Genomic DNA, 27,647 nt, shown 5'->3' on the forward strand with positions numbered 1-27,647 from the left:
TGCACGCCTTTAATCCCAGCACTTGGGAGGCAGAGCCAGGCGGATCTCTGTGAGTCCGAGGCCAGCCTGGACTACCAAGTGAGTTCCAGGAAAGGCGCAAAGCTACACAGAGAAACCCTGTCTCGAAAAACCAAAAATAAAAAATAAAAAAAATAAAAAATAAATAAAAATTAGATTAAATAATTCCTTACTTGAAGAGGGAAAGGCCCAAGGCAAAGTCTCTCTGACAAATAAAATCCACTCTCCAACTGTGTAATAGTTCGATTTCCAATGTCTGGATCCACTTACTATCTTCTGGGCTTCTCCAAAGGGCTTGGGTCACTTCTTCAGCTCCATCCTCGGCAGCACACACAGCTTGCCTTCCAGGCTCAGGATGGCTCCACTCTATGGCTGCGGCTGTTCTTGTCAGTCACCCCACAGTACTGACATCAACCGCAATGCTGGATCTTCTGCTGCAACATGGCTGCACTTTCATCAACGCCTCTCATAGACTCTCTTCATGGTTCCAAGTCTCAAATTCTCTGTATGACTCCTTTAATGCTGGACCTTCAAGTGCTAGTGTACTTCCACCTTCACCAATAGCATCTCCTGGCTTCTCACAGTACCGAGCCTCCACTGGAATCCATGACCAATTCATGCCTTCAAAACCAGTACCACCTGGGTGACTCTCATACCACCATTTGACTGCCAGCATGAAGTACAACTGCCTCTGGGACACAGCATCCATGTGCTCTCAGGAAACACTTCTCAGAAGATTTCAACTCAGCAATGCTGGGTTCTTCTTCTTCTTCTTCTTTTTTTTAAGACAGGGTTTCTCAGTGTAGTTTTGGTGCCTGTACTGGAGCACACTCTGTAGCCCAAATTGGCCTTGAACTCACAGAGATCTGCCTTGCTCTGCCTCCAGAGTGCTGGGATTAAAGCCATGCACCACCACAACCATGGGCTCTTCTTAATCACCACTAATTTCTCAAACCAACCAGCATCGAGTATCTCAGTAAAACAAATTTTCAATTTAGTTGTTCAGATATTTTGTTAATCATAGTTGATAATACAGGCCCAGCTAATCAGGGCCACAGAATCTTAATTCAAAATAACAAAGGGCCCCAATAGAGTCTTTAAACTTCCCTCTGAAACTTCACAAGCCATGTTCCAATCTTCTGCATTACCCTCAACATTCTTATATTCCAAGGTACTACAGAACAGTTCACCATTATGTAAAACTCAAAGGATTTTCTTATACAATGTTTCAAAGTCCCTTCAAGGTCCTCCTACAATACAACATGGTTAGGTCTGTCAAAGCAAGACCCCACTCCTGGTACCAACTTGTCATAGTTAGAGTTTCTATTGCTACAATAAAACAACATGGCCAAAAACCAAGTTGGAGAGGAGAGGGCTTATTTTGCATACACTTTCACATTTGAGTTCATCATTGAAGGAAGCCAGGACCGAAGTCAAACAGGGCAGAGAATGGAGGTAGGAACTGAGGCAGAGGCCATGGAGAGGTGCTGCTTACTGCCTTGCTCAGCCTGCTTTCTTATAGAACTCAGGACCACCAGCTAAGGATTGTCACCACCTGCTTTGAGCTGGGCCCTCCCTATCAATCACTAAGAAAATACCCTATAGCTGGATCTCATTTTCTTTTTGGGGGGTGGGAGGCGTCAAGATAGGGTTTCTGCCAGGCAGTGGTGGTGCACGCCTTTAATCCCAGTACTAGGGAAGCAGAGCCAGGTGGATCTCTGTGAGTTAGAGGCCAGTCTGGTCTATAGAGTGAGTATCAGGAAAGGCACAAAGCAACACAGAGAAACCCCATCTCAAAACAAACAAACAAACAAAATGGACAGGTTTTCTTCATGTAGCCTTGGCTCTCCTGTAACTAACTCTGTAGACCAGGCTGGCCTCAGACTCACAGACATCTGCCAGCTTATACCTCCCAAGGGCTGGGATTAAACGTGTGCACCACCACTGCCAGCTAAAAAACATTTTCTTAATTGAGGTTCCCTCCTCTCAGATGACTTTAGCTTGTGTCAGATTGACAAAACATTATCAAGTGCAGGGTACTTGAGCTGAAAGGAGAAGTGGACATATGTTTCATTCCTAACCCAGAAGCAATATCCAATTGATAGCCAGCTGCTAATGAAAGCTTAGTTTCCTTCAAGGGAGTCTCACTGGGGAAACCAACTACTTTGAAGAGTAAAATGCATGTTCAACAGTAGAAGACAACAGAAAATGAACTCATGGCATCTTTGGATGTTTCTTGTCTCACAATATCATGTCAGGGAGTTTTACTTTTTTGTTTGTTTCTTTGTTGTTTTTATCTTGTTTTTGTTGTTTTGTCTTGTCTTCTTATTTTTTTCTTCTCTCATTATACCCTATGGGTTCTTTGAGTATGTGCAATGGCTATCACTTTATGTTTTGGTGGCATCGAGTGTGCAGCCATGTGGGTCTCTGATTCATCTGAGTTTTCTTGGCCTCTTTCCTTCTCTTTATTTCTTTTGTTCAATTTAATGTGTTATTTTTTATTTTATCTTAGTATATTTTCTTTTCATGAATTTTATATTATTATTATCCAATAGGAACCTCGTTGCTTTCTAGTGAGAGACAGAAAGGTGTTGGATTCAGATGTGTGTGAAAGTGTGTGTGTGTGTGTGTGTGTGTGTGTGTGTGTGGTGTGTTGAGTGTTTTGTTATGTGCATGTGTGTGTATAAGAGTCTTTGGAGGCCCCAAGAAGGCATTAATCCCTTGGAGCTACGATTACAGGTGGTGTGAACTACATTTTATGAGGGCTATGTATTGAACTCAGCCATTATGCAAGAGCAGCACACAATTTTGTCTGCTGAGACATCTCTCAGGCTTCTGCAACATTCCGCAATATCTGTTTATCAAAACATCCTTCTATCTCATGAGTTCTACTCCTCTAACTCCCAGGATGCATCAGGATTCTCTAGTCTTCCCCCTATAAGGGCTAGCATTGTTTTGCATTCATCTGCAAACATGAGTTCAAAAACTTCCTACAGATTCTTTCAATATTCATGTGATATCAAAGACTTACATTCACTAAGATATCAAAAAGAAGCCTCAGATTTTATTTCAAATCTTATAGTATATATGAGACAAATAGAACATTACCCCTATGCACTAATGTAGAACAGCCATGTCTTGTAAAAATAGGTGGCTAAGTGGAAGATTGTGGGAGACAATGTAGATAAAAATAGTATACATGACACTGATAAACAACATCATTAAAAGAAACAGTGAGAGTCACTAGCTAACGAATAATCTTTCATCGTATCCTAATAGGTTGTTCTGTACCAACATTACATGTGTCATTTAAAATTTATGAAATGTGAGTTCTGGAAGACTATCTCTCCCTTAACTTTTGAAGAGAATTTCTCTCTGGTCTTAACAAAATGATGTAGCACTTGGGGACAAAGACACATCCCAACAAGCCTGTACTGGAGGCTAAGATGGAGAAGACCTCCACAGCCACCATGACCTTGCCCTTGGTACTGTGGTAGACAGGGAGAAAAGTGACCCAGACACTGCAGAACAACAGCATGCTGAATGTCAAGAATTTGGCTTCATTGAATGTGTCAGGGAGATTCCTGGCCAAGAAAGCCACAGTGAAGCTTCCCAGGGCCAGAGAGCCCAGGTATCCTAGGACAGAGTAGAAAGCAGTTACTGAGCCCTTGTTGCACACAATGATGATGTGGCCATGCTCAGAGTGTGCATCAATATCAACAGAGGGAGGAGAAGTTCCCAGCCAGATTGCACAGAAAATAATTTGGATGATGGTGCAGAATGGAATGATGTAGGTAAGTACCCCTGATACCAGGAGCCACTTTATCCTTATTCCAGGAGTAGTGATTTTGAAAGCCAAAACCACAGTAATTGTCTTGGCCAACACAGTAGAAACAGCCACAGTGAATAAAATTCCATATGTTATTTGCTGCAGGATGCAAGTGACTGAGTTGGGATGGCCAATGAAGAGCAAGGAACAGAGGAAACAGAAGATGAGGGAGATGAGCAGGATGTAGCTGAGAGTGAGGTTATTGGCCTTCACAATGGGAGTGTCTTGGTGCTTCACAAAGATCCCAAGAACCAGAAGGGTGAATGCAGACAAACCCAAGGCCATACAGGACAAAGTCATCCCCAAGGGGTCATCAAAGGCCAGAAAGGTCACATCTTTGTACAGGCAGTGGTTCTGCTCTGCATTGGCATATTGGTCATCTGGACACTTCATACAGTGATCCATATCTGATGCAGAAAGCAAAAGTATTGTTAGTGCAACTTCAGCATTTCTTATGAACAGGTCATGTCAGTGTATTTTGGGAACTTTACAACATCCACATACTTCATTGATAAAGATGTAATTGATACTTTTCTGAAGAGCAATGCTTCCATTTCATAATGCCTATCTTCTACAAGGACAAACGCAGATCACTATAACATGAATCTTTCTGTCTGAATTAGAAGTGATGCCCTCATGAGTGATGGAGACTTGGTCTTATCCAGGATCAAACTTCTTATGGCTTTTTTTATTCCCATATTATCATCACCAAACACATGAGTAGCCGAGCAACAACAAATAAAATCTATTTTGTGTGTGTGTGTGTGTGTGTGTGCAAGTGCATATGTATGAGAAAGCAGTAAATGCAAAAGAGTGTTTGAAAATAATAAATGAAAAAGAGCTCATGAGTTTGAGAGATTTTCTTGCATGGGATATGTTGAAAAGAGAATGGGGAGAGAGGGAGGTTTTATAAATATGTATGAAATTCTCAAGAAAAATTAATGAAATATAATGCCCTTAGTTGTATCCTCATCAGGAAATAAGGATACCCAGCAATGTATAATATGAAATAACCCTGCTGTTAAGGTAGAAAACTCTATACACACATAGCACCTAGAAGTCTTGTATCTTATATAATCACCTTTGTGAGCACAGAGCACTTACTTCCTTCCCTAATTTCCTTCTACATGAGACCTGTGTGGGGACCTGCCACAACATTTTCCCCATGGGTATTCTTGGGGAGTGAGGGATAAGAGATTTAGATAAAAATATAGAGGGAAGAGAGAGAGACAAAGACAGACAGACAGAGAGAGAGAGAGAGAGAGAGAGAGAGAGAGAGAGAGAGAGAGAGACAGGATCATTTCAGAGAGGCCTAGATCTTAATCCCCCAGCCCAAAACTTTATTCAAAAGGGCTTTTTATATCAATGTCAAGGGGGGAGGCAAAAGACATCCCCCTCAGTAGATACAACTAAATGTAGACACTACCAAACACCTAGTACCCAGGGCTGAGGTCCAATCATCTTCTTATGCAGCCCTACTGGGAAAGCAAGCACAGATATCACTAGGAAACTTCTGTGGACTCCAACCGACTGAGGTTCTACTAATGTACTCAATGGTAAATTAGTTGTTGGTAAAACATCATGAACAAGACAACAGGACAACTCTCAAGTGAGAGTGGTAACACAGAATATTTGAATTGAACAATAATACCCCATTCATAAGTTGTAATTTCCACCACAGCAAGCAAGGGAAATATGATTGTAATTGTGCTAAATTGTGGATAATAAAGGAGAACAATAATGTGCTTCCAGGATTTTAAGTCATTCCATGAACAAAACCAACCTAGCATTTATGGCCAGCTATGGTTACATTTTTTGTTTGTTGTTCTTTAAGGGGCTGGAAAGATGGCTATGTGTTAAGAACATGATCTGCTCTTACAGGGGGCCTAAGTCCAGTTCCCAGAACATGTGAAGTTCCATATTACTACCTATAACTCTGGTACAAAGGGCATCAGATGCCTCCAGTGGCCATCACATGGACCTGGCCCTGTATGGACTTACTATCCTCTACATATGCCTAATTCAAATATATATAAACATAAAGTTTTTGTTTATTTTTGTTGGTATTTATTATTATAAATGCCCTTAATAGTTATTATCTTAAATCAATTTTATTACATTCTGTTTATTTTTTACAAATATGTGTGTGTTTGTGTGTGTGTGTGTGTGTGTGTGTGTGTGTGTACAGTACAAAGTGTCAAGAGGGCATCGTGTAGGAGTTGGCTCCATCTCATTTCAATGGGCTTCCTAAGATGAATTCAGGTCATCAGAATTGTGGCAAGAGATTTACATGCTAACTCTTCTCACTGACCCTAAATAGCTTTTTTTAAAGATTTAGTTATTTATTATATATACAGTCCTCTGCCTGCATGTATGCCTACACACTAGAAGAGTGCAGTGTGGATAGCAGAAGACAGTCAATCTCCCTGCAGTCAACACTTACCTGTCTCATTGGAAATCTCATTTGCTGGGCAGAGGGTGCAATCAAAACAGCAGGCTGCCATTCCTTCTTGATGAATTTTAATGAATCCAGGGGGACAATCAACACTGCACACAGCAGAGGGCATCTGAGGAAAAGCAGACAGATGCTGGGCAGGAGTTTGACTACTCCTTCAATAGTTATAGCATCTCATCATGTTGAGTAGTTAACAAGTTTTCTTTCTATACATGACCTGAGTGAACACATTTCTTTCAGTACATTGTACAAGTCCACACATGAATAAGTGAGAATAAATTGATGAAGTGTTGAGGTGCTTCTGAACTACTAAAAGTTCAGGAAGATCTAGGAGTGTATGTTGTATCACCACTGGAATGCCTGAACTGAACAACCCTCCCTCCCACTGTGTAGCTTAGTTTTGTCAACTTGACACAAAGCATAGCTACAACAAAAAAGAGAGACTTAATTGAGAAGTTGTCTCTGTCTAATTGGTCTTTGGTCATATTGTTGACCAAATTTTTAGTTTTTCATTAATTCTGAGAAACACCACCACACTTGATTCCATTTCTGAATTTAGTGGAAATGCTTTAAGTTTCTCTCCATGTAGTACAATGTTTTCTATGTTCTGTTTTATAAAAAACTTATTTTGTCAAAAAAAATGTCCTTTCTATTTTTCAATTGTGTTTTTTTTATGTTTCTTTGTTTGCTTTCTCTGAAGGGATGCTGGACATCGTTTAAGACCTTTTCTGTATCTTTTTCAAAGAGCATATAATTTCTGTCCTAGCATATATTTATGTGACATATTATAATTGATTGATCTGCATATGTTGAACCAGCCTTACATCCCTGTAGGGATTGATCTTTCTGAGGTGCTGTTGAGACCTGTTTCCTAGTATTTACTTGAGAATTTCTCCACCCATGTTCATTGATTGGACTACAGTTTTCTTCTTTCTGATTCACTGTACCTGGAATGGTCTTTTTCCTGTACTGCAGAGACTCTATTCTTTTTTATGAGTGCACTAGCAAGACAATATTGTTTGTTTGTTTGTTTTTTAAATTTCCTTGTCTGTGTCCTTTGATTAGAGAGTGGGATTCTTCAAATTCAGTTATTAATGAGTTATTTGTGATTATTGTCAATTTGTATTTTTGTAAGTTTTGATGAATTTCAAACCTATCCTCTTCTGTCTACTGATCTAGTGTAGTCTACACATTCCTGTGACATCTACTGATTAACTTAATATTCGTTTTAAAGGAGTGTGTAATGTGTAAAGACACTGTGGGAGTGTCTTCCTTAATGATGTTCCAATAGCTAAATATTCCTGCAATTTGTGTTCACCATTACAAGTTTCTCTATCTTCCTGAAATTATGAAGGATAGCTTTGTTGGGTATAATAATTTAAGTTGTAAATTTTTTCTCTGTATGAAACACATAATTGATACTCCCTCATTTTAAAGTGTCTATGATTAAAGATACTGTGATTATGATGAGGACTTTCAATGATTTTTACCTTCTTTCTGTCTTTTAGCCTAAAATTCCTCTGTATTCTGCATAATGGAGATTTTAAGGAATATTCTAAAAAGGCAGGTCCTTTTCTGAACCTGTCTGTTGGGCACTCTGACTGCTTCCTGTATCTGGATGGCCATATTTCCCCAGAATTTGGTAAAATTTTGGCTGTCATTTTATTAGAAACACCTTTGGTCCTTTCATATGTTGTCCTCCTCTTGTGCCTGTACTTTCTTAATTTGGTCTTTTATTGATGTCCCCTAAATCTCTTGTGTTTTCTTCATCCTTCTTTATTGTTTTATCTTTGTCATAGTTTGAATTATAATTCATCTGTCTTCTTTCAACTCTCAATAGCCTGTCTTCTACTTGAGATATTCTCTTAGTAACATATTTTATACAGTTTGCTGTGTGAATTGTTGTATCTTTCATTTTCAGAATGTTAGTATGAATTCTTCATTGCTATTGTACCTTTATTGAATTTTTGTCACATTTTCACAAAATTCTTTATTATTTGCAAGTGTTTGTGATCTAATTGGATTTTCCTTAGACGTAATTTGTATGCTCTTTGATTTCTGGAACATTCTTATAATTATTCTTTGAAGTCTTTGTTTAGTATGTCATTGAGTTCACTGTCATGTAAGCCTATGATTGTATCATTTGGAGTCCAGCTTCCTCATTGTTTGCAAGTTTCATTTCTGCTTACAATTTGCATATCTAGAATATGGCACATATTGGTTTGTTTTTAGTCCTCCCTATCCTTCTGGTTGAGGTTTTGTAATGTTCTTTCAAGTTAGGCCTGGTAGAAGCAGACTTGTGATTTCATTGCTCACATCTGATCTAGTGGTACAGGCTAGTAGCTAAAAGTTGAACCCATTTGCTCTGTTCTCTGACCATAATTTTCTCATCACTGTGAAAATAGAATATTAAATCTTGATTCAACTCTACCATAGCAACTTGAGATATCACTTCAGATTAATTTTGCACACTTTCTGGAAGTAAAACCCTTTCAAATGCAACAAACAATATTGTACTAGGCAATGTAGTTCAGATACTATAAAATTAGACAAATCAGAATCAATAACTATGATATATCTGGAGACACATAATGGGATATTTTATTTTCAAATTTTCTCAAAGCCAAATTATAATTATGAGTGCCTGTCCAACCAAAGAAAAAAACAGTACAAATCTTTCTGTTTATTTTTTCATTTGTTTGTTTTTTTGAAAAGTTATGCAAGAATTAAGGTGCAAAGCAATGCTCTTCTAATGAAGGATTCATTTAGAAATTATGATTGAGGGCTGGAGAGGTGGCTTAGCAACCTATCACACTTGCTGCTCAATCTCCCAACTCCTACACACAGGCTCAAAATGGTCTTCAGTTCCTGTGTGTCATAATTCCTCTCTGGGCATACTGACATACCTAATACTCATATGTAAGAGATAGATACAGGCAAAACATCCATATACATAAAAATTCTAAAAAACAAACTTTAATTAATAAAATATCTAAGGTGGCCCATGAAATGTGAATGTATTGTTAGACAAGTAGGCAGTTTAGGACCTCCTAGTCAACATACTTGAATAAATTTATAGAATATAAATTAATGACTTGCGTATCTGTTCCTAGTTCCAAATCTTTCCTTACAAATAGCTTCAGTCTTTCCAGCATGTGGATTAGAGATTCAACAGAAGAGAAGAAAATCAATGGGCAGTAATCAATGGAACCAAGAGAATATTGATAAATTTACTGGGAATAACATCAAATGTTGGTCATATCTAGTTTTATATTTGTTTATAAATCAGAGTGTTTTTGATATGATAAAAATACATCATATGTTGGTCTTAGATTTTCAAAAACTTACCAAAAAATCATATTTTTAAAATCTGAAGGGAAGAAACATCATCTAGAAGTTTAAAATTGAGTCTTTACATGACCATCCTTCTAATTTCACTAAGTAACAGAGAAACCCAAATGGCCTCACTTGACAGTGGCTACAACTCTGAAGTGTACATCAATACATTTTGGTCAGACCTACCTGTCTACTTCCTGTGGCCCACTCTATCATATCTTCATATACATGGAGCTGTTGACCATGTGGAAAATATGGCTTAAACTCGCCTATTTTCACCTTAAGTCCAACACCATGGGGGAAATTACAAATGTGGTAAATGCCATAGTCTGCTTGCAGTTTTTCTTTCTGATTCATATTTATTACATCTCCAACAGGATTAACAAAGTGCATCTTCTTCAGAAATAGGTGAAGCTGGAAGATAGGCAATATTCTTTATTCTATATTCCTTTAAGTCTGAAAATGATTTTATTTTATCCTAAGGCAAATTCATTGAAGGTGCCCAAGGGAGAAACTCAATGAAAGCATGTGAATAAATAAAATAATTATGTTCCTAGAATTTTAGTTCTCTCAGGGGAAACCATCAAACACAAACAGAGACAAACACACAAACATCAAACATAAATATGCACCATAAACACACATACACACACACACACACACACACACATAAACAAACAAACCAACAAACACTTCCACATAGACACCCATGCAGAGGCACACAAATAATACAGCCACACTCATTAATACACATACACACTAACACACACATACAGACAGACCTAAGCAATCAAATACAGACACACACACAGAAACACATAGGCACATAAAGACAAAAAATACACACAGAGAGACACACACTGATAAAAAACATTCACAAAGAGACACACACAATAAAAATATGCTTAGATATACAGTCATGAAAAAACACAGGAGAAAGATATTCACACATGCAAAGTAGCACATCTATACACATGCATACAAAGTCACAGAAATGCATTTAGACACCCACAAAGACACAAACACGTACACAGAAACAAACACAAAAACATACAGAAAATCAGTCGCAAATATACTCACACACAGGTACACAAGTAACTACTGAACTGAATCAGCAGTATATCTTGAATCATGACGGATAAGTTCCCCAGAGCCTACAGTGGTGTCAGAATCAGGTGTGTACACTTATGCACACCATCCCTTATAGTGAACAACACACACATGACAAATATTGGTTTCAGCATGTGAGACACTCTTTAAAGATTATAAAATTGATGGCACCAAGTACCATCCATTAAAAGATACAGTACCTGTGAGCAGTCAGAATCCACTTCTCTCAGAGTCTTGATTGGCTGGTTTTCTACTTGTTGAAGAAGCATTTCATGGAGAGCATGGGCCATAGCATACACAGCATTGTATATATCATAAGCATCATCACTAAAGGCCATGTCAAAACTCTGTAGCTTTAACCATTCCAGTGAGGCATTGAATGAGCAGTTCTGCACTGTGTTACAGTTAGATGTGGAGGCTTCACAGCTAAAGTACATCCACCCCAGTCGTTCCAGGAATAGGTCTGTGTATTTAGAAGAGTTCAATGTCTGAACAAAATTTTTTAAACCAGAAATCTCAGCATGGTGGTGTGCAAAAGAAAGAGCCCCATGGAATGAGTCAACTGTGAAGTCTCCCTTACTTGTAGTGACATCCCACTGTGAGGTGGTGACCCATATTCTCTTTATACCCTGTGATACCCACATTCTGAAGCACACAGCTAGAGTACTGTCTGTGTCACCATAAATGATAACAACATTTGTAGATGATGTCTCAATTTGCTTGTTATACACTTCAGCTCTTGAAATGTATAAGTCCATGTTGACTGGGATCACGATCACAAAGGCTAAGCAGACTCTTTGGACTTCACTTTCTCCTCTCAGATCTGAGAGAAATTGGAGACCCTGGTCATCATCTGAGATGGCCAGCCCAACCCAGTTCCAGTTGATGCGAATCATCAAAGAGACCATGGCCAGGGCCAGAGCTGTGTCCTTGGGGGCCATCTGATACAGACTGGGAAATAGTTCATGATCACTCAGGATAGGATGGAAAGGTCCATAGGTGAGCTGAAGGACATAAAACACAGGGAGCAGCATGAGGTAGAAGACTGTCATAAATCTCAATGGGAGCCCTGAAGTGTGTGAAGCACCAGTTTGAAATGACAGGAAGGGCAATTTTCCCTATTACTACAGTTATACTACACTTTTAGAAACCTGCAGAAAATCAACTTTCTACAATTTGTTCAAGGAAAATCACCTTGACTGCTAATTCTTCTTCTCATCTACATATCAAATGATGAATTGGGAATGACCCATTGAGTGGCTGATTAATTACACTTGAACCTGATTTACATTAATGTGAAGCCAATCTCCCCCTTATGCTCTCCTCAGCATCAGGCTTAGCCAAAAAATGAGAAAGATTCCATAATTTACACTCAAACAACCTCACCTGTGGATATCTGTAGAGCTCAAATAATTGAGCCAGGCTCATGGATGGGGTTAACATTGGTCCTGTAATCATTACACGACATTTGGTCTTATGTTTACAGATGTAGTTAAGAAGAGGTCTATACCTTTTCATAGTAATGTATATGAACTTTTGAAATGCTTGTTTATCATGAAAAAGGTCTGTGAAGAAGTAAAATATGAGAGACACATTTGGTAGAAGATATTGATTCCTGTTGATTTCGTCCACAGCAAAAGCCAAAGGCAGAGCAAACTGTTGATTTGCTGGTGGTATTCTGAAAATAAAGGCACGGGTTTTAGTATGGATAAGGCACTATAGATGAATGCTTTGTAGTTAATACAAGGATTATCATGCGTTCGATGTCATTTTCATATATAGCTTGACAAATTCCCCTGTGTTGTCAAGTTGGCAAAACAGGAGATGCTTGAGAGCTTGAAAAAAACCTAAATGGTTGATGAGAGTGGATGTCACAAAAATGAGAAATGTGTTCTTGTCCACTTTGACAGAGAATTTGATCTTGGCAATTTGAGTAATGGATTCACGTTTGATAAATGATATGTGTGTGTATCTGTAGGAAGCTTGAGAATGCAGTTTTCTTGGGGGCCAGAAGAGGAAGCTGGATCCTGCAGAGCTGGAATTTGAAGTGGTTTTGAGGTGCCTGCCAACATGGGTGGTTGAAACTGAACTCAGATCCTTTGACAGATCAGCAAGTGCTCTTAACTGATGACTCGTGTCTACAGCCCCAGTTTATTACTACTTTCTATATTCTAGATATTCTTCAGTCTAGTACAGCCAGTAGATATTTTTCCTTCTGTGTGTGGGCTGCCTCATAACATCCTCATAACATATTTGAATGCAAACAAATTTAGTTTTATGCAATCACACTTGTTAAAATGTAGTCTTATTTCCTGAGTTATTCTATATATTTAAATGTTTGTTCCATGTTTTCTTTATCAGATTCATGCTTTCTGGAGTTACACTAAAGTGTTTGATCCATTTGGACTTGATTTTGGAGCAGGACAATGGTTGGGAGATACTTCTTTTCAACCTCTGGTTGTCAGGTTTTCCACTAGAATTTCTTGAGTAGGCTGTCTTTTCTCCACTCTATCTATGTGGGGATTGCCTATTAAATTGAATTTGTTCCTAGAGTGTTTTTTGATAATGTTTTTCTCTTCTCCCAATTTCTTCTGGGTCCTCCTAAACTACCTATCTTCCTCCCTTTATATTGTTTTGTCCTCTATTTTTCGTTAAAAAAAAAAAGAGGAGAAAAGTGCAAAGAGAATACCACAGGGGGGTTTAAGGATTTAGCTTAGTGGTAGAGCACTTGCCTAGAAAGTGCAAGGTCCTGTGTTTGGTTCTCAGCTATGAAAAGGAAAAAAAGAAAAAAAAAACATAAAAATGAAAATTAAAATAAACATCAGAAACCAAATAGACATCTCTTTCCACAAGTTGATTGTGAAGTGTCTCTTATGACAATTGGTCTAGACATCAGTTTATGACTATAAAGGGATATCATTTGGAATTATTCCATCCAATTTTTTTCCCATTCTTGTTTGGTTCTATCCTAGGTCTCTTGGATATCCTGATTCTGAGTCCTGGTCCTCAGGGGATATTTCCTATCATGGTATGGGTCTCCAGCAGTTCCATTTATCTGTTGGTCACTCCCACAATTTCTGCAACACATTTACCCCAACATATCTTGTAGGTGGGACAAATTGCAACAGCCAAACATTGAGCAGAGCATGGGGAATACTGCAGAAGAGGGAAAGCAAGGATTGTAGGACCTAGTGGTGTCAAGGTCACCACATGGAAACCCACAGAATCAACTAACCTGGGCTCAGAAGGGCTCACAGAGACTGAAAAGACAACCAGCGAACCTACATAGGACTGACCAAGACTCCGTGCCTATATGTTACAATTATGTAAATTGGTCTTCAAGTAGGACTCCTAGCAGTGAGAGCAGGGGGATGTCTCTGACTCTGTTGCCTGCTTTGGGGACTCATTTCTCCTGCTGGACTGCCTGATGCAACCTTGGTGGAAGAATGGTTGCCTGTTCTCACTGCAGCTTGATATACCAGGACTCACTGATATCCATGGGATTCCTGCCTGTATCTAAAGAATAACAGTGAAGGAAGATTGGATGTGGTGAGGTTGGAGAATAAAGGAGGGGGACCTAGGAAGAGGGTAAGGAGGGGAACCTTTGGATGGAATGTAAAATCAAGAAAATAAATAAATAAAATATAATAATAAATATAAAAATTGAAAAATAAACAAATACACAAAGAAGACCAAGGGAAGCAAATTAAGACAAAACAGTCTACAAAAATACTGTTCTCTCCATTTTGTGTTATCCAACTACTTCTGTGCATGGGACTGGTTCTAAAATGTGTCTAATAATATGCTCAGTGAGACTCCACTAGAGAAAACAGATTTTCCCTTTCAAAGCAAGTATCAATTTCAAATAGCTTCTTTTTTAGGAGTGAGAATTGTTGGGCACTTGCTCCTCACAATTATGAGACACCATATGAACCTGTACCATTTGAAACTCAACAGGCCTTTGGCATGCTCACACAGTCTGGGTGAGCTTATATATGTAACAGTGTGTGGAAGACACTACTTCCTTGCAGTTATCTACCACCTTTGACTCATCATTTTGTCTGTCTCCTCTTCCACTTAGATCTCTGAGCTTAGAGTTAAAGGAATTGATGAGACAACTCACTGAAGACAATGTGCTTCAAAGTTCCTCATTCTCTGTACACTGTTCAGTTGTGGATTGCTGGGTTAGTTCCCATCTACTACAGGAAGCATCTTCTATGATGAGAATTGAGTGATGCACTGGTCAATGGTATAGCAGAATATCATTAGAATTCAATTTATTACTGTGTTCCTTAAACAGAATAATGTTACTAAATTTCCCCCTATGTCTTTGACATGTATACTCTGAAGTTCAGGGAATCTTTATCCATGTCAGGTCGAGTTCCATTTCATGGAGTGGACTTTAAATCCAGTCAGACATTGGTTGGTTAAACCCCTAGTATTTATGCCATTATTGTACTTATGTATCATACAGGCAGGTCATCACTGTAGATCACAAAGTCTGTAGCTGGATTGGTGGTTACAATTCTCCTCTGGTAGAATGCAGAATACCTGCCAGTACCATGAATGCAAGTCAGTGGTGGTGAAGGCTTTAGAGAGAACTAGCTTGACTTCTCCATGTTCATTGAAATAATAAGTGGTGTCTTCTGCAATAAAGCCTTTACAGAAACTTGTGTGGAGTAACCCATAGCCTTGGGAACAGCCAATGATGTTTGGTAGTTTCCATGGATCCAATTTGGCTAATGACTCAACAAGATATGTAACCTGTTCCTGGCATTAGATAAATATTTGGTGCAGAAAATGTCTAGCTGGGGCACTGTTCCCCTTTATTTGATGATTCCATTCAGACTTCCTTTACACATGTAAATATTTAGGAACCTTCGAAGTAACAGTTTATAAATAATTATTTATTATTTTATATCCTGACCACAGTTTCCCCTCCTTCCTCTCATCCAAGCCATTCCCCCACCTAATTTCTTCCCCTCCACCATCCACTTCTCCTACTTTCCTATTCAGAAAGGGTCAGGCCTCCAATGGTTATCAACATATTATGCCGTACCAAGTATCAGGAAGACTAAGCACATCCCCTTGTTAAGGCAGCCCAGGATAAATAGTAGGGTTCCAATGCCAGTAAAAGTGTCAGAGATAGGCCCTGTTCGCACTGTTAGGAGTCCCACAAGAAGACAAAGCTACAAAACTGTCACTACCATGCAGGCTTCCTGTTGTTGGTTCAGTCTCCCTGAGCCACTAAGATCCCAGGTTAGATGTTTCTGTGAGTTTTCTTGTGATGTCCTTGATCACTCTGCATCCTACGCTCCTTGCTCTCTCTCTCTCTCTCTCCAGTAGGAATCCCCAAACACAGAACAGTGTCTGATGGAGGGTGTAGATGTAAACAACTGTCTTATTAAATAAGAAACTCAGAACCAATGCAAAGAAGAAAGCCAAGAGGTCAGAGCTAAGAGCTAAAACCTTACCCTTCCTCCTGCAGTGGTCCTACCTCTCCAAAAGAGAGCTACTTCCTGTGATAAAGTCTTTATGTAGACTTTCTATTCTGCCCTCTCATTGGTTGTAAACCCAACCACATGACCCCCTCGTCACTGCCTGTCTCTACAGACCTCCAGGTCTTCTATGGTTGGTATTGAGATTAAAGGCGTGTGTATCCAATGCTGGCTCTATCCCTAAACACACAGAGACTTACCTAGCTCTGCCTACCAAGTGATGGGATTAAAGGCATGCACCACCACCACCTGGCTTTCCTATGGCTTGCTAATACCTCTGACCCCCGGAAAACTTTTTTATTAACATTCAAATAACATTTTAGTACAAATAAAATATCACCATAGGTGGGCCTCTGGCATTGTTCTGGAATTCCTTTTGAAAAAATTATTACAACTGAAAAAAAACCTCATAGTTCAAATGTGCTATGATTTCATTATCCATTCCTCAGTTGATGAGGTTCTAGGATGCTTAAAATTTCCAACAATTATAAATAAAACAAGAGAGAAAATGATGAACAAGTGTCTGCATAGCAAGATGCAGAATACTTTGAGTATGTGCCCAAGAATAATATCGCTGGATCTTAAAGGAGATAGATTCACAACCTCATGAGGAATTGTCACACTGGTGTCCATAGTGGCTGCACATGTTTTTACCCCCACAAGCAATCAATAAGTGTTCCCCACTCCTGGAATCCTCACCAGCATAGGCTGTCATTTGTTTTATTGATCTTGGCCATTCTGACTGATGTAAGAGGAATTTTCAAAGGAGTATTTATTTGCATTTCTGTGATGGCTAAGAATATTTTCTTTAAGTGTTGTTCAGACATTTGTGTTTAATCTTCTGAGATCCCACTGATTAATTCTTTACCCCATTTTTAATTTGGCTATTATTTCCTTGATGTTCATATACATTTGTGATACTAATCCTTAATGTTCGGTTTCCTACCAATATTGGTTGAGGAGACTGAATCTTCTACACCGGTTGTTGCTGAACCCTTTGTCAAAGCCCAGGTGACTATACTCAAAGAATTGAATTATGAGTTTTCCATTTTGCTTTCTTGAAACATTTATATAATACCGAGTTAGCACTGTGGTCCTCTGTTACTATTGCCCAAGGTTATAACTTGGACACACACATTGTGGTAACTCCAGCATTGTTTCCTTTATTCACCTTTGCTTGGTCTATCTGGAGTCTGATTTTTATGTGAAATTTTGCTTTGTTTTTGTCTGTGTTTATTAGTTATGTTTCAATGGAATTTTGATGGAGATTGCATAGAATCTTAGATTATATTGGTAATGCAACCAAGTATTAATGTACACATTGATTTTGCAAACCCATCAATATGTCAGATAGTTTCATCTTCCATTGTCTTCTCTTTCTTTCCTTACAGTTACAAAATCTTCACCATGAAGACCCTTGAGTTCCTTGGTTGCATTTTTCTCAGGTATTTTATTGTGGGAAGCTATTGTAACTGTGATTGCTTTCTTGACTTCTTTTCAGTATCATCATTCCTTGTACACAAAAATGATATTTTGTATCTTGATTTTGTATTCTCCTCTATTCCTGATTGTATACTTTAGGTCTAAGACACACTCAGGGAGTGTTGACCACCTCATGTACAAGTTCATATTATCTACTGGTGAAAATGTTTGACTTCTTTTCTTGATTCATTCAGTGTTTTTCTGGGCTTATTGTTTTAGCAGAATATGAAAAAGACTTACCTTTGTGATACATAAATGAGCATCTTCCCTCCTTCGGTGTTTTTAAGGAAAGGTTCTCAGATATCCTCCATTTGGAATAATGCTTGACATGGGTTTGTCCTATGCAGACTTCATCCCGTTGAGACATTATCCTTCTATCCCAAAAGTTTTATGGATACTGTAGATTGTCAGATGCCTTTTCTGCATCTGTTGAGATGATCATGTCATGCCTGCCTTGTCTATTAAAGCTGTCTGTGACATTCACTGAGTTTTGGTGTTAAACCATCTTTCCAACCCTGGAATAATGCTACCTAGTCCACAGTGGATCTTGCTGACACATACTTGAATTTGGATTGCATGTATTTTCTGGAGAATATTTGGTTTAAGTACATCAGTAATCTTTGCCTATGATTGGGTTTTCCTTTATTCTGTTTTGATGATTCCTTATCTGGTTTTGGTGTCAGGGACATACTGAGTTTTTAAAATATCATTGTTTCTATTACTTTCCTTTCAATTTCTGAGAATTGTTTGAATGACATTCTTGTTGCATTTTCTTAAGGTATCTGTAGCTGGAGTTTTTTTGCCTGGTCCACAGTCAATACAAATCTCTGTCATCCATCAGTCCCACAGCCACTCAGACCCCACCAAGTAAACACACAGAGACCTGTACTGTTTACAAACTGTATGGGTATGGCAGGCTTCTCATTATCTGTTTTTATATCTTAAATTAACCCATTTTTATTAATCCATAACTTGCCATGTGGTTCATGGCTAACCGGTACCTTACAGCTCACTTGTCATGGTGGCAGCTGGCAGTGTCCCTATGCCTCAGCCTTCCACTTTGCAGAATTTTCCTATCTGCTTCTCCCACCTATACTTTCTGCCTGGCTACTGGCCAATCAGTGTTTTATTTATTAATCAATCAGAGAAACACATTTGACATATAGAACATCCCACAGCTGGTATCTGTTAGAAAAATTAAACCAAGATGTGGCAAACACCTTAAGCAAATCTACTCTAATGATTGAGATTGAAACAGTAATAAAAAATCATCTTCCAACTAAAACCCACCAGACTAGTAGTAGTCACTACTAGATAGAAATAAATCTTCCAATAACTAACACCAATGCTATTGAGCTATTAAATTAGTCCATTCAACAGAAATGGATGAAGTACTTTCTAAATATAGATATGAAGGAAGTGTCGTTCTGATGTCCAAAAAAGATTTATACAAAACAAAACATATGATCATTTAATAAAACACTCTTATATCTTTTTGAGACAGGGTCAGTTATGTCTCCCTGGCTATCCTGTAATTCACAATGTAGACAAGGTTGGTCTTGAAATCACCAGAGACTGCTTATGTCTGCCTCCAGAGTGCTAGGATTACAGACATGCTCCATCATGACCAGCTATTTGTAGATTCTTAATATAGTACTTTTAAAACCAATTAAAGAACACCTTAGATTAAATCATTCACAATGATCGTAGGTTTCTTTCCAGAGATGCAACAATGGATCAGGATAAGGAAATCTAAGAATGTAACGTATTGCATAAACGGCTTAAGAAATGAATCACAGTGTCATCTGGCTAGATGCCAAAAATACTTGGGACAAAAATTCAACCTCTTTTCATATCAATGAACACAATAGAAACCAACAACAGGCTTCATTTTTGAGATCCTAAACACTCCACAGAAACTTATTTACATCACAATGACAGAATACAAAATTACCACAAAACTCAGTTGCTTCCTTACATACAAAGAACACATTTACTGAGAAAGAAATTAAAGAAACCGAGTTCACTATTGCCTCAGAAATACGGTAAAATAAACTTAATAAAAACTTGAAGGACATCAATAATGAAAACTTCAAAATAATGAAGAAACTGAATATATCATTAGTAGATGGGGAAATCTTACACACACACACACACACACACACACACACACACACACACACACACACATATATATATATATATATATATATATATATATATATATATATATATGTGGATACCCAATATCGTGAAAATGTTTTCTTTAAAAACTTAATTGAGAGAATACAGGAGGACGGCATGGTCGAACTGGAATTGGGAAGGAGTGGGAGAGCAATGAAAGAGATACCATGATAAAGGGAGACATCATGGGGACAGCTTGAAGCTGAGTACTAGGGAAGTTCCCAGGGTTCCACAAGAACGCCCCAGCTTAGACTACTAGCAATAGTGGAGAGGGTGCCTGAACTGGCTTACCCTAGTGATCACATCAGTGAATATTATTATCTGTCATCATAGAGCATTCATCCAGTAACTAATGAAAGCACTTGTGGAGATCCACAGCCAAGCACCAGGCCAATCTCCAGGGCTTCAGTCAAAGAGAGAGAAGAGAGATTCTATTAGCAAGGGGCATCAAGATCATAATAGAGAAACCTACAGAGAACACCAAACCAAATTAGTGGGACCTCATGAACTTTGCCCAACAGCTTCGGATCCTCCATGAGACTGGACTAGGCTCTCTGCATAAGGCAGACAGTTGTGTAATGATCTGATTAATGGGCCCCCTGGCAGTAGGATCAGGATCCATCCCTGGTGCATGAGGTGGCTTTTTGAAGCACACTATATATGAAGGAACAACTTTTACAGACTTGATGCAGGGAGAGGGCCTTGGGCCTGCCTCTACTGAATGTACCAGGCTCTGCTGATTCCCCATGGAGGACACCTTATTGGAGGACGGAATGAATAGTGGTTTGGGGAGGGGAGAAAGCTGGAGGTGTGAGAGGAGGGAAGAGAGGGAGTACACGGTTGGTATGTCAAATTAATAAAAAAAAATCCTTAACAAAAAAAGAAACAAGAAAAAGAAGAGTAGAGGTAAATGTAAGTATCAGAGAATAAAACATTTAGACTTAAAACATCAGACAAACACACATCAGACACACACATCATTTACAGTAGCAGAGATGACCCAGTGTCTCCATCCCAGTTCTCAAACATTGACAGCTACCACAGGCAGCACCTGTCGCTCTAACAAGTGAGAAGGGGAGTAAGGAGTCACCACTATAAGTGATATGCTAGCATTTTCTGGATGAAAATACAACATTTGAAATGCAGACATTCCTTTTTGACTTTGAAGATAGAGACAGACTTGACCTTTGCAACCCCAAAAAGCCTGTGACTGTGCATGTGTTCAAGAGAGGGGAGGACAAAGGACACACCCAAGTACCTCACATTAGACAGATCTCATACATCCTTCTCCTCACAGCTGCAGAGTTGTGGAGTGATCACATGCAGAGTATCTGAAAGCTGAACAAAATGGTTACATGGATACTCTCCCCACTGAGGAGTGGCACAAATATTAGAGACCCTGCCTCTGAACTAGGAGTCACACACTGATACATGTGACACTGGAAGACTCGAAAAGAGACTCGAATGAGCCTTGTGACTACTGAATTCATTGTGGTAGTCTGGAGTTTCTTGTCTTAGGACACCACTGTCTACCTCACACTGGCACCTGTGAAAAGAAAGGCTACCTATGGTAGAACAAAGTAAAGAATGTTGTTTTCAACTTGGCTTTCAGCCATGTAAATGGAGGCTAATTGGAATAAATTTAAAAATCTCACACGTTGCTACTATGAATACAGTGACTATTGAAAATCAAAATGTATTTTGCATCAGATCTTGGAATAAGATTGGGAGAAAAGGATGGAAGATCACAGCATTGCTCTGCCCATTCACACACCTATCACGCATTATATATCATGACATTTATATGAAAAATCCAAATACACTTACATCACATCCAGGGCAAACCTGAAATAGCTTTTTAAGTACATCTGCACTTCACTGCTCTGCGCTGCAAGAAGGTAAAAGACACAACCTGACACCACCGCTCCATGCTTGTCTTCATTCTGCTTCATTCTCCAAAAGCACTTGGGGTGAGTGAGGTTGGACATGAGGAGGGGGATGTTCAGGAGCCAGAGGAAGAAATGCAGAGTGAGCATCAGGTCCTGCTTCCAAATCTCTAAGCCGGTAGTGTGGTCTGTGGATACAGAAGGGTTTATCAAATAGATAACCATGTATACACATCTGCTTTTATGTCTGCTGCCTACTGGAGAGATCACTTATGTGGCTGAGATGCCTTGCTCTCCAGGTGGCTCCACTACCCTGGAGAAATGTCAAGGACTCTCTGACCTAGGGCTCTGCAGGTGAGGTTCACAGCAGATGTACAAAAACATGGGTTGGAAAACAATCTGAGGACATCTCAGCCTTAGGTCCTATGACATCAGCTCATATCCCTGGGTATTGAGGTCCATGGGAGAAAGCAATGTTGGGCAGATTGGTCCCAGGACAGCGTCAATGAGTTATTTGTTTCAACACCTTTAGAAATGATCTCAGCAGAATGTATCAGAAGATGGACGGTTAGATGTGAAGGTAAAGAATTGAAATGACCCATGACAATCAGAGTTCATGTGGACACACTGTGTGTTCTATTCCCAAGTGCAAATAAGAGAGACTCAGTCTCATGTGTATGGCATCCACCATTCATAGATCATGAGCAGTATGGCCCATGCTACATCAGTCACAGAGACAAAATAACCAACTAGTATCCCTGCTCTCCGTTATGTGAAGCTCCAATGATCAGGTCAAATCCACAAATTCCTTGCCTTATACTGTGTCCAGAAATGCCCAGGCCATCATTCTCCATGAGAAACTAAGTTGCGTATTTGGATATAAAACATGATCTCCTTCTCTGAATTCAGTTCCTTCTGGTGACCTATTTCTTCAACTTTATCCTTCATTATCTATTTGCTCATGCTTATCTCAAATCTGAGTAGTGACTCCAAAGCAGCACTGTGTCCAGTAGCTTAGAACACATTAGTAACTGGGAATAAAGCCTGTGTTCAATGTGCAAGTAGTTCTTATTCCATTGTCTTATCATAGAATTGTGGCTGCATTCTAGAATATGTATTGCCAGTGGGAGAACTCATTGATGAGTGTGGGCTGAGGAAACACCTTTAGATGATATGGACTATAAAGCAAACAGCACAAAAGCAGGGCAATTACATGGTGTGAGGATGGTAGATGTTATTTATTACTGGAGATGAGGTACACAGGGCTGCTATTCTCTGGATCTTGTGGAATATTTAAAAATCAACATTTAACACATGCATGGCCCCCTGGTTCTGTGATGAGCTGTCTAAGACTGTGTAAGATGTGGATATAGACAGATGTGATGGGAGTAGATGTTCATATGAAAATGAGAAAATTCATGTTTCAAAACTAAATGTGTTGATCACAGCATTCAGAATTAATGCTTTCTTTCTACTAATTATTGTTAGTTTTTAAATTAGTGCATAACATAGTGGGATTTAGTGTGGCATTTTCATAGGTGTATACAAGTGTACTTTACTGGTGGTTACACTTTTATTACCCACATTTGTCATTCATTTTACTATTGATTTTTTTACTCAGCACAAGTAGCTGTGTTCTGAGTTCATGTCATATGTATGTATGTGTTTCATATGAGAGAATATGTGGTAAATTTGCACAATGGAGTGTTACTCTGCTATTTAAAAAATGACATCTTCAGCTGGGCAATGGTGGTGCATGATTTTAATCCCAGGACTCAAGAGGAAGAGGCAGAGGGATCTCTGTGAGTTCATGACAGCTAGGTCAACAGAGAAAGTTCCAGTTCAACAAGAGATACACAAAAAGACCCTGTCTCAAAAAACAAGGCAAAAAACATGGCATCATTAAATTTACAAGCAAATGGATAGAACTAGAAAAAGAAACATCTTGACTCAGATAACCTAGCCCAATACGATAAATATGGTATGTGTTCACTTATGTGTGGGTATTAGCCATTAAATAAATGATAACCTACTTATAATCCATAGACGCAGAGAGCTTAGGTATAGAAAAAATCTCTGGGAAAATGCATGAATCTTTCAGGGGGAGAAATAGAGAATTTATGGGTGGAATGAGGGTGGGGGACAGGAATGGGGTGTCAGGTGGGCAGGGTGAAGAGAAATGGGCTTGAGGAAGGGAATCTGGGGAGAGATAGCTGAAATTGAGGAGCAGTTGATGGATGGTTTAGAAACCTAGTGCATTGAAGACTTCCTAAAATATATGAAGGGGATCCTCATGAGATCTCCTGATAATGGAGGAGACTGAGTCCCTACTGGCTTGGCTATATCTTGTTACTAAACAATGTAACAATAATCTTTTTTAATATTTACTTTATTGGGGGTGTGGCATTGAATTTGCAATATCCTCTAGGTATGCTGAAAGTCATACAGATCTGCTCAGCTCATCATTCACTCTTTAGTTAAAAATTTTGGACTATCTAACCATTATAGTTTCATCCAGTGGAAATAACAAATTTATATTTTCCCTTCACAATCAAATTTTTCTTTCATTGACTGATTAAATAAGAGTGTTGGGTAAAAGTGGAGATAATGGGAATTCAGGTTCTTTTCCCAATTACCAAAAGTTGTTTGTGTTGTTACCATTTGATCATTTAGCATGACAATTTTTCTGGTAGGTTTTTTATGAAAGACTAAGAAATCACACTCTTAATATTGTATGAATTTTAATTTTTATTATTTTTTATTTTGTGTGTATATGTGTGTGTGTGTGTGTGTGTGTGCATGCAAGCACGAAATTTGTGTGTAAATACAGACACTTAAAGTGAGGGTGTGGAAGTCAGAGGGTAGTTCTCAGAATCTATTCTCTCCTGTCATTGTGGGATCCTGGGGTTGGTCTCAGAGCTTCAGGTCTATCTGTGTCTCTTGTCACCAAGACATCTTGCTGGCCTTGGAATAAGTTTTTAGTACATCTGCTGTTGTTACTAAGAATTGAAGTTGATCAGATAAGATGGCAGTTTAGAAGCCATGCTAGAACTAGCAAATGATTCTAGTTGGGGAAACAAAGGGACCAGGAATATTTCATCACTCCATCAGCTGCTTCTCCGGTCCCTAGGATATAATTACTCAATATCCCAGTATCCATAGTTTCAGTGCTCATTGCCAACAAGAGTCTGAAACTATTTAATGGAAAAATCCCAGATATAAGTCATTCGTGAGTTCCAAGTTATTGTCATTTTAAGTAACATGATAAAATACTGTGTCTTTTCACTCTTTCTTACTTGAGACATGAATAACTTTCTCCAACATGTCCATATTGGACAAACTACCCACTAATTAGCGTCTTGGCTGTCAGACTGACGGTCATGGCATCTGAATGCTTATGTTCATGTAACACTTCAAGGTTTTATTTGAGAAAAATCAAGGTGGCTGACAGTTCCTCTAGTCGTCAATTTTTCTTTTCCTCTAGTCACCAATTTTTTAATGTGGTTGTATTTGTAGATTTTCTGTTCTGAGAATTCTAATTCCTCTCATAAAGGAAAGTGTTTAAAACTACATAATAGTTATGTTAGAATTTTTACTGAAAAATTAAGGAAACCACAGTCTCCATTTCACATTTAATTTAATTATTTTTCCCATTTTTTGATTAAGAAATTTTCTACTCCCCCTACATACCATCCACAGCTCCCACCTCTTCCCTCCTCCCACCCCCAACCCTCCCTCCCAAGCCATCCCCTATCTCCGTATCCTCCAAATCAAGGTCTCCATGGAGAGTCAGCAGAGCCTGGCACACCCAACTGAGGCAGGTCCAAGCCACTCCCCTCCTCACCAAGGCTGTGCAAGGTGCCACAGAGCAGGCACTGCGCTCCTAAAAGTCTTCCCATGCACCAGGGACCAATCCCATTTCCCCTCTCTGTTGTCCCCCAAAGAGTTCAAGCTACACAATTTTCTCCCATATCCAGAGGGTCTAGTCTAGACCCATAAGGGCTCCAAAGGTACTAGTCCACAGTTCATGGGTCTCCACCAATATGGCTGGTCATCTCTGTATGTCTTCCCATCATGATCTCCCCATCCACCCCCACCCCAGGAATCCCTCCTCTCTCCCACTGACTGGATTCACGGAGCTCAGCCTGGTGTCTGGCTGTGGAACCCTGCATCTACCTCAATTAGTCACAGGGAAAAGTTCATATGATCACAGGGTATTCACAACACCGGTCACCAGAGTAGACCACTCCAGGCACCCACTCCATCACTGCCAGCAGTCCAAGGTGGGGTTATCCCTGTGGATTCCTGAGAGCTTCCCCGGCACCCTGCCTCTTCACACTCACATGATGTAGGGCAAGGGATGGCAGACTGCAGCTTATAGCTTTGGAGAGGCTAGCTGACAGGGAGAGACACATGGATTGTCCAGCAAAGGAGAAGTGGATGGGATCTGCATGAGCAGGCTAGGGGTGGAAGGGGTTATGGAGGGCAAGGAAAGGGGGTGAGAACAAGGAAATGGGAGGGTCGAGCTGGAGTGGGGACCATGTGGGAGAGCAGGGAAGGAGATACCATGATGACTTGAAACTATAAAGGACTTCATGAATGAGAAAATTGTCTCTGGCAGAAATGAATCCTATACTTAAATAGTATTAACTAGAAACTATGCCTTATATGAAAATAAAAATATGGATGTTTAGACTAGTATCTCATCTTTTATTGAAAATTCAAAATTCAAAATTACTGATTATATTCTCTTAAAATGCCTCCAGCATTTTATCCTCTGTATTTTATGTAAGCCACTGTGCCCTATGTGTTGCCCATACAGTACTGGCTGTGAGGTCATTTACTACAACATGGTTAACCTAGCAAGTGCCAAACCTTTAATAAAAACTGATTCTCCTTCTGGAGGCTTTCACAGTTCAGTAGTTTCTCAGTTAGCCATGGGGATTAAGGAGCCACTCCCATCTCCATTCTTGGTTAAATGGATTGCTCATCTACAGCCTTTTTTCTGGCAAACAGAGTGGTATTAGTTCATGAGTACTGCAGTCCAATTTGGTACAGAGATATTGTTTTGATCAGGTGATCCCTAACCTCTGATTCTTGAAAACCTGTTCTGGTCTTCCTTCATGGTGGTCCCTGAGCCTACGTCAGTGGGTTGATATATATTTCCAGATGTGGCTGACCATTCTACTGTCACTTAGTCTCTGCACTCTGATGACTTCTGGGTATCTGTGTTAATGACTGTCCACTGCACAAATGTGCTTCGCTAATTAAGTGTAGAGTTGCACTAACCAGGGGATATGAAGATGAATTTAGAGGACTGTTTGATACCAAGTTCACTTAGATAATTAATTGGAGTGATTTGCCCTTGGGGATCTTGGCCAAAATATGTCACCAGGCATGTATTGCTATCTACTGAGCACACCTTAAATCCAATAAGAAAGTAATTGGTTACCAATATAACATTTGTGCCACAACTACAGATAAGGCATATCCTGCCTTGCCAGTTGTTACCATATCTAACCTGTAGAGGGTTACTTTCATTTTTATGTTGATGACTTTGATTTTAATTCATCGTGATATAAATTTAAATTTTCTAAAAATAAAAAATAAAATCAAACACAAAAAAATCCACAACCCCTCAACTATGTGTGAGAATCATGAAACAATTACCCTTTCCATGATAAAATTGCTTACTTTCTTGATCTCTTTGAAGCCTTATACATATAACCACGGTTATTATTCATTCATGTACGTAACAACCATGTGATGTCTAGGAGCTAGTCACATTGTCTTCTCACACTGATAGACGAACTTGGTTTTAGGATACATATGACTGAACATGGAACATA

At 39.1% G+C, this 27,647-nt stretch overlaps 1 protein-coding gene across 1 annotated transcript; it reads right to left on the minus strand.

Annotated features, from left to right (window-relative positions):
• Positions 1-3,358: 3,358 nt before the first annotated feature.
• LOC131901536 (vomeronasal type-2 receptor 116-like) lies at positions 3,359-26,785 on the minus strand. The gene is made up of 7 exons (XM_059252652.1): positions 26,674-26,785; positions 21,740-21,986; positions 12,135-12,426; positions 10,949-11,752; positions 9,825-10,052; positions 6,291-6,414; positions 3,359-4,254 (listed from the first exon to the last, which is right to left on the minus strand). Exons 2-7 carry the CDS (start codon positions 21,946-21,948, stop codon positions 3,359-3,361), a joined length of 2,553 nt encoding a protein of 850 aa, XP_059108635.1. The 5' UTR covers positions 21,949-21,986; positions 26,674-26,785.
• Positions 26,786-27,647: the final 862 nt, after the last annotated feature.

Source organism: Peromyscus eremicus, unplaced genomic scaffold (genome assembly GCF_949786415.1).
Source record: "Peromyscus eremicus unplaced genomic scaffold, PerEre_H2_v1 PerEre#2#unplaced_106, whole genome shotgun sequence".
Classification (NCBI taxonomy): Eukaryota; Metazoa; Chordata; class Mammalia; order Rodentia; family Cricetidae; genus Peromyscus; species Peromyscus eremicus.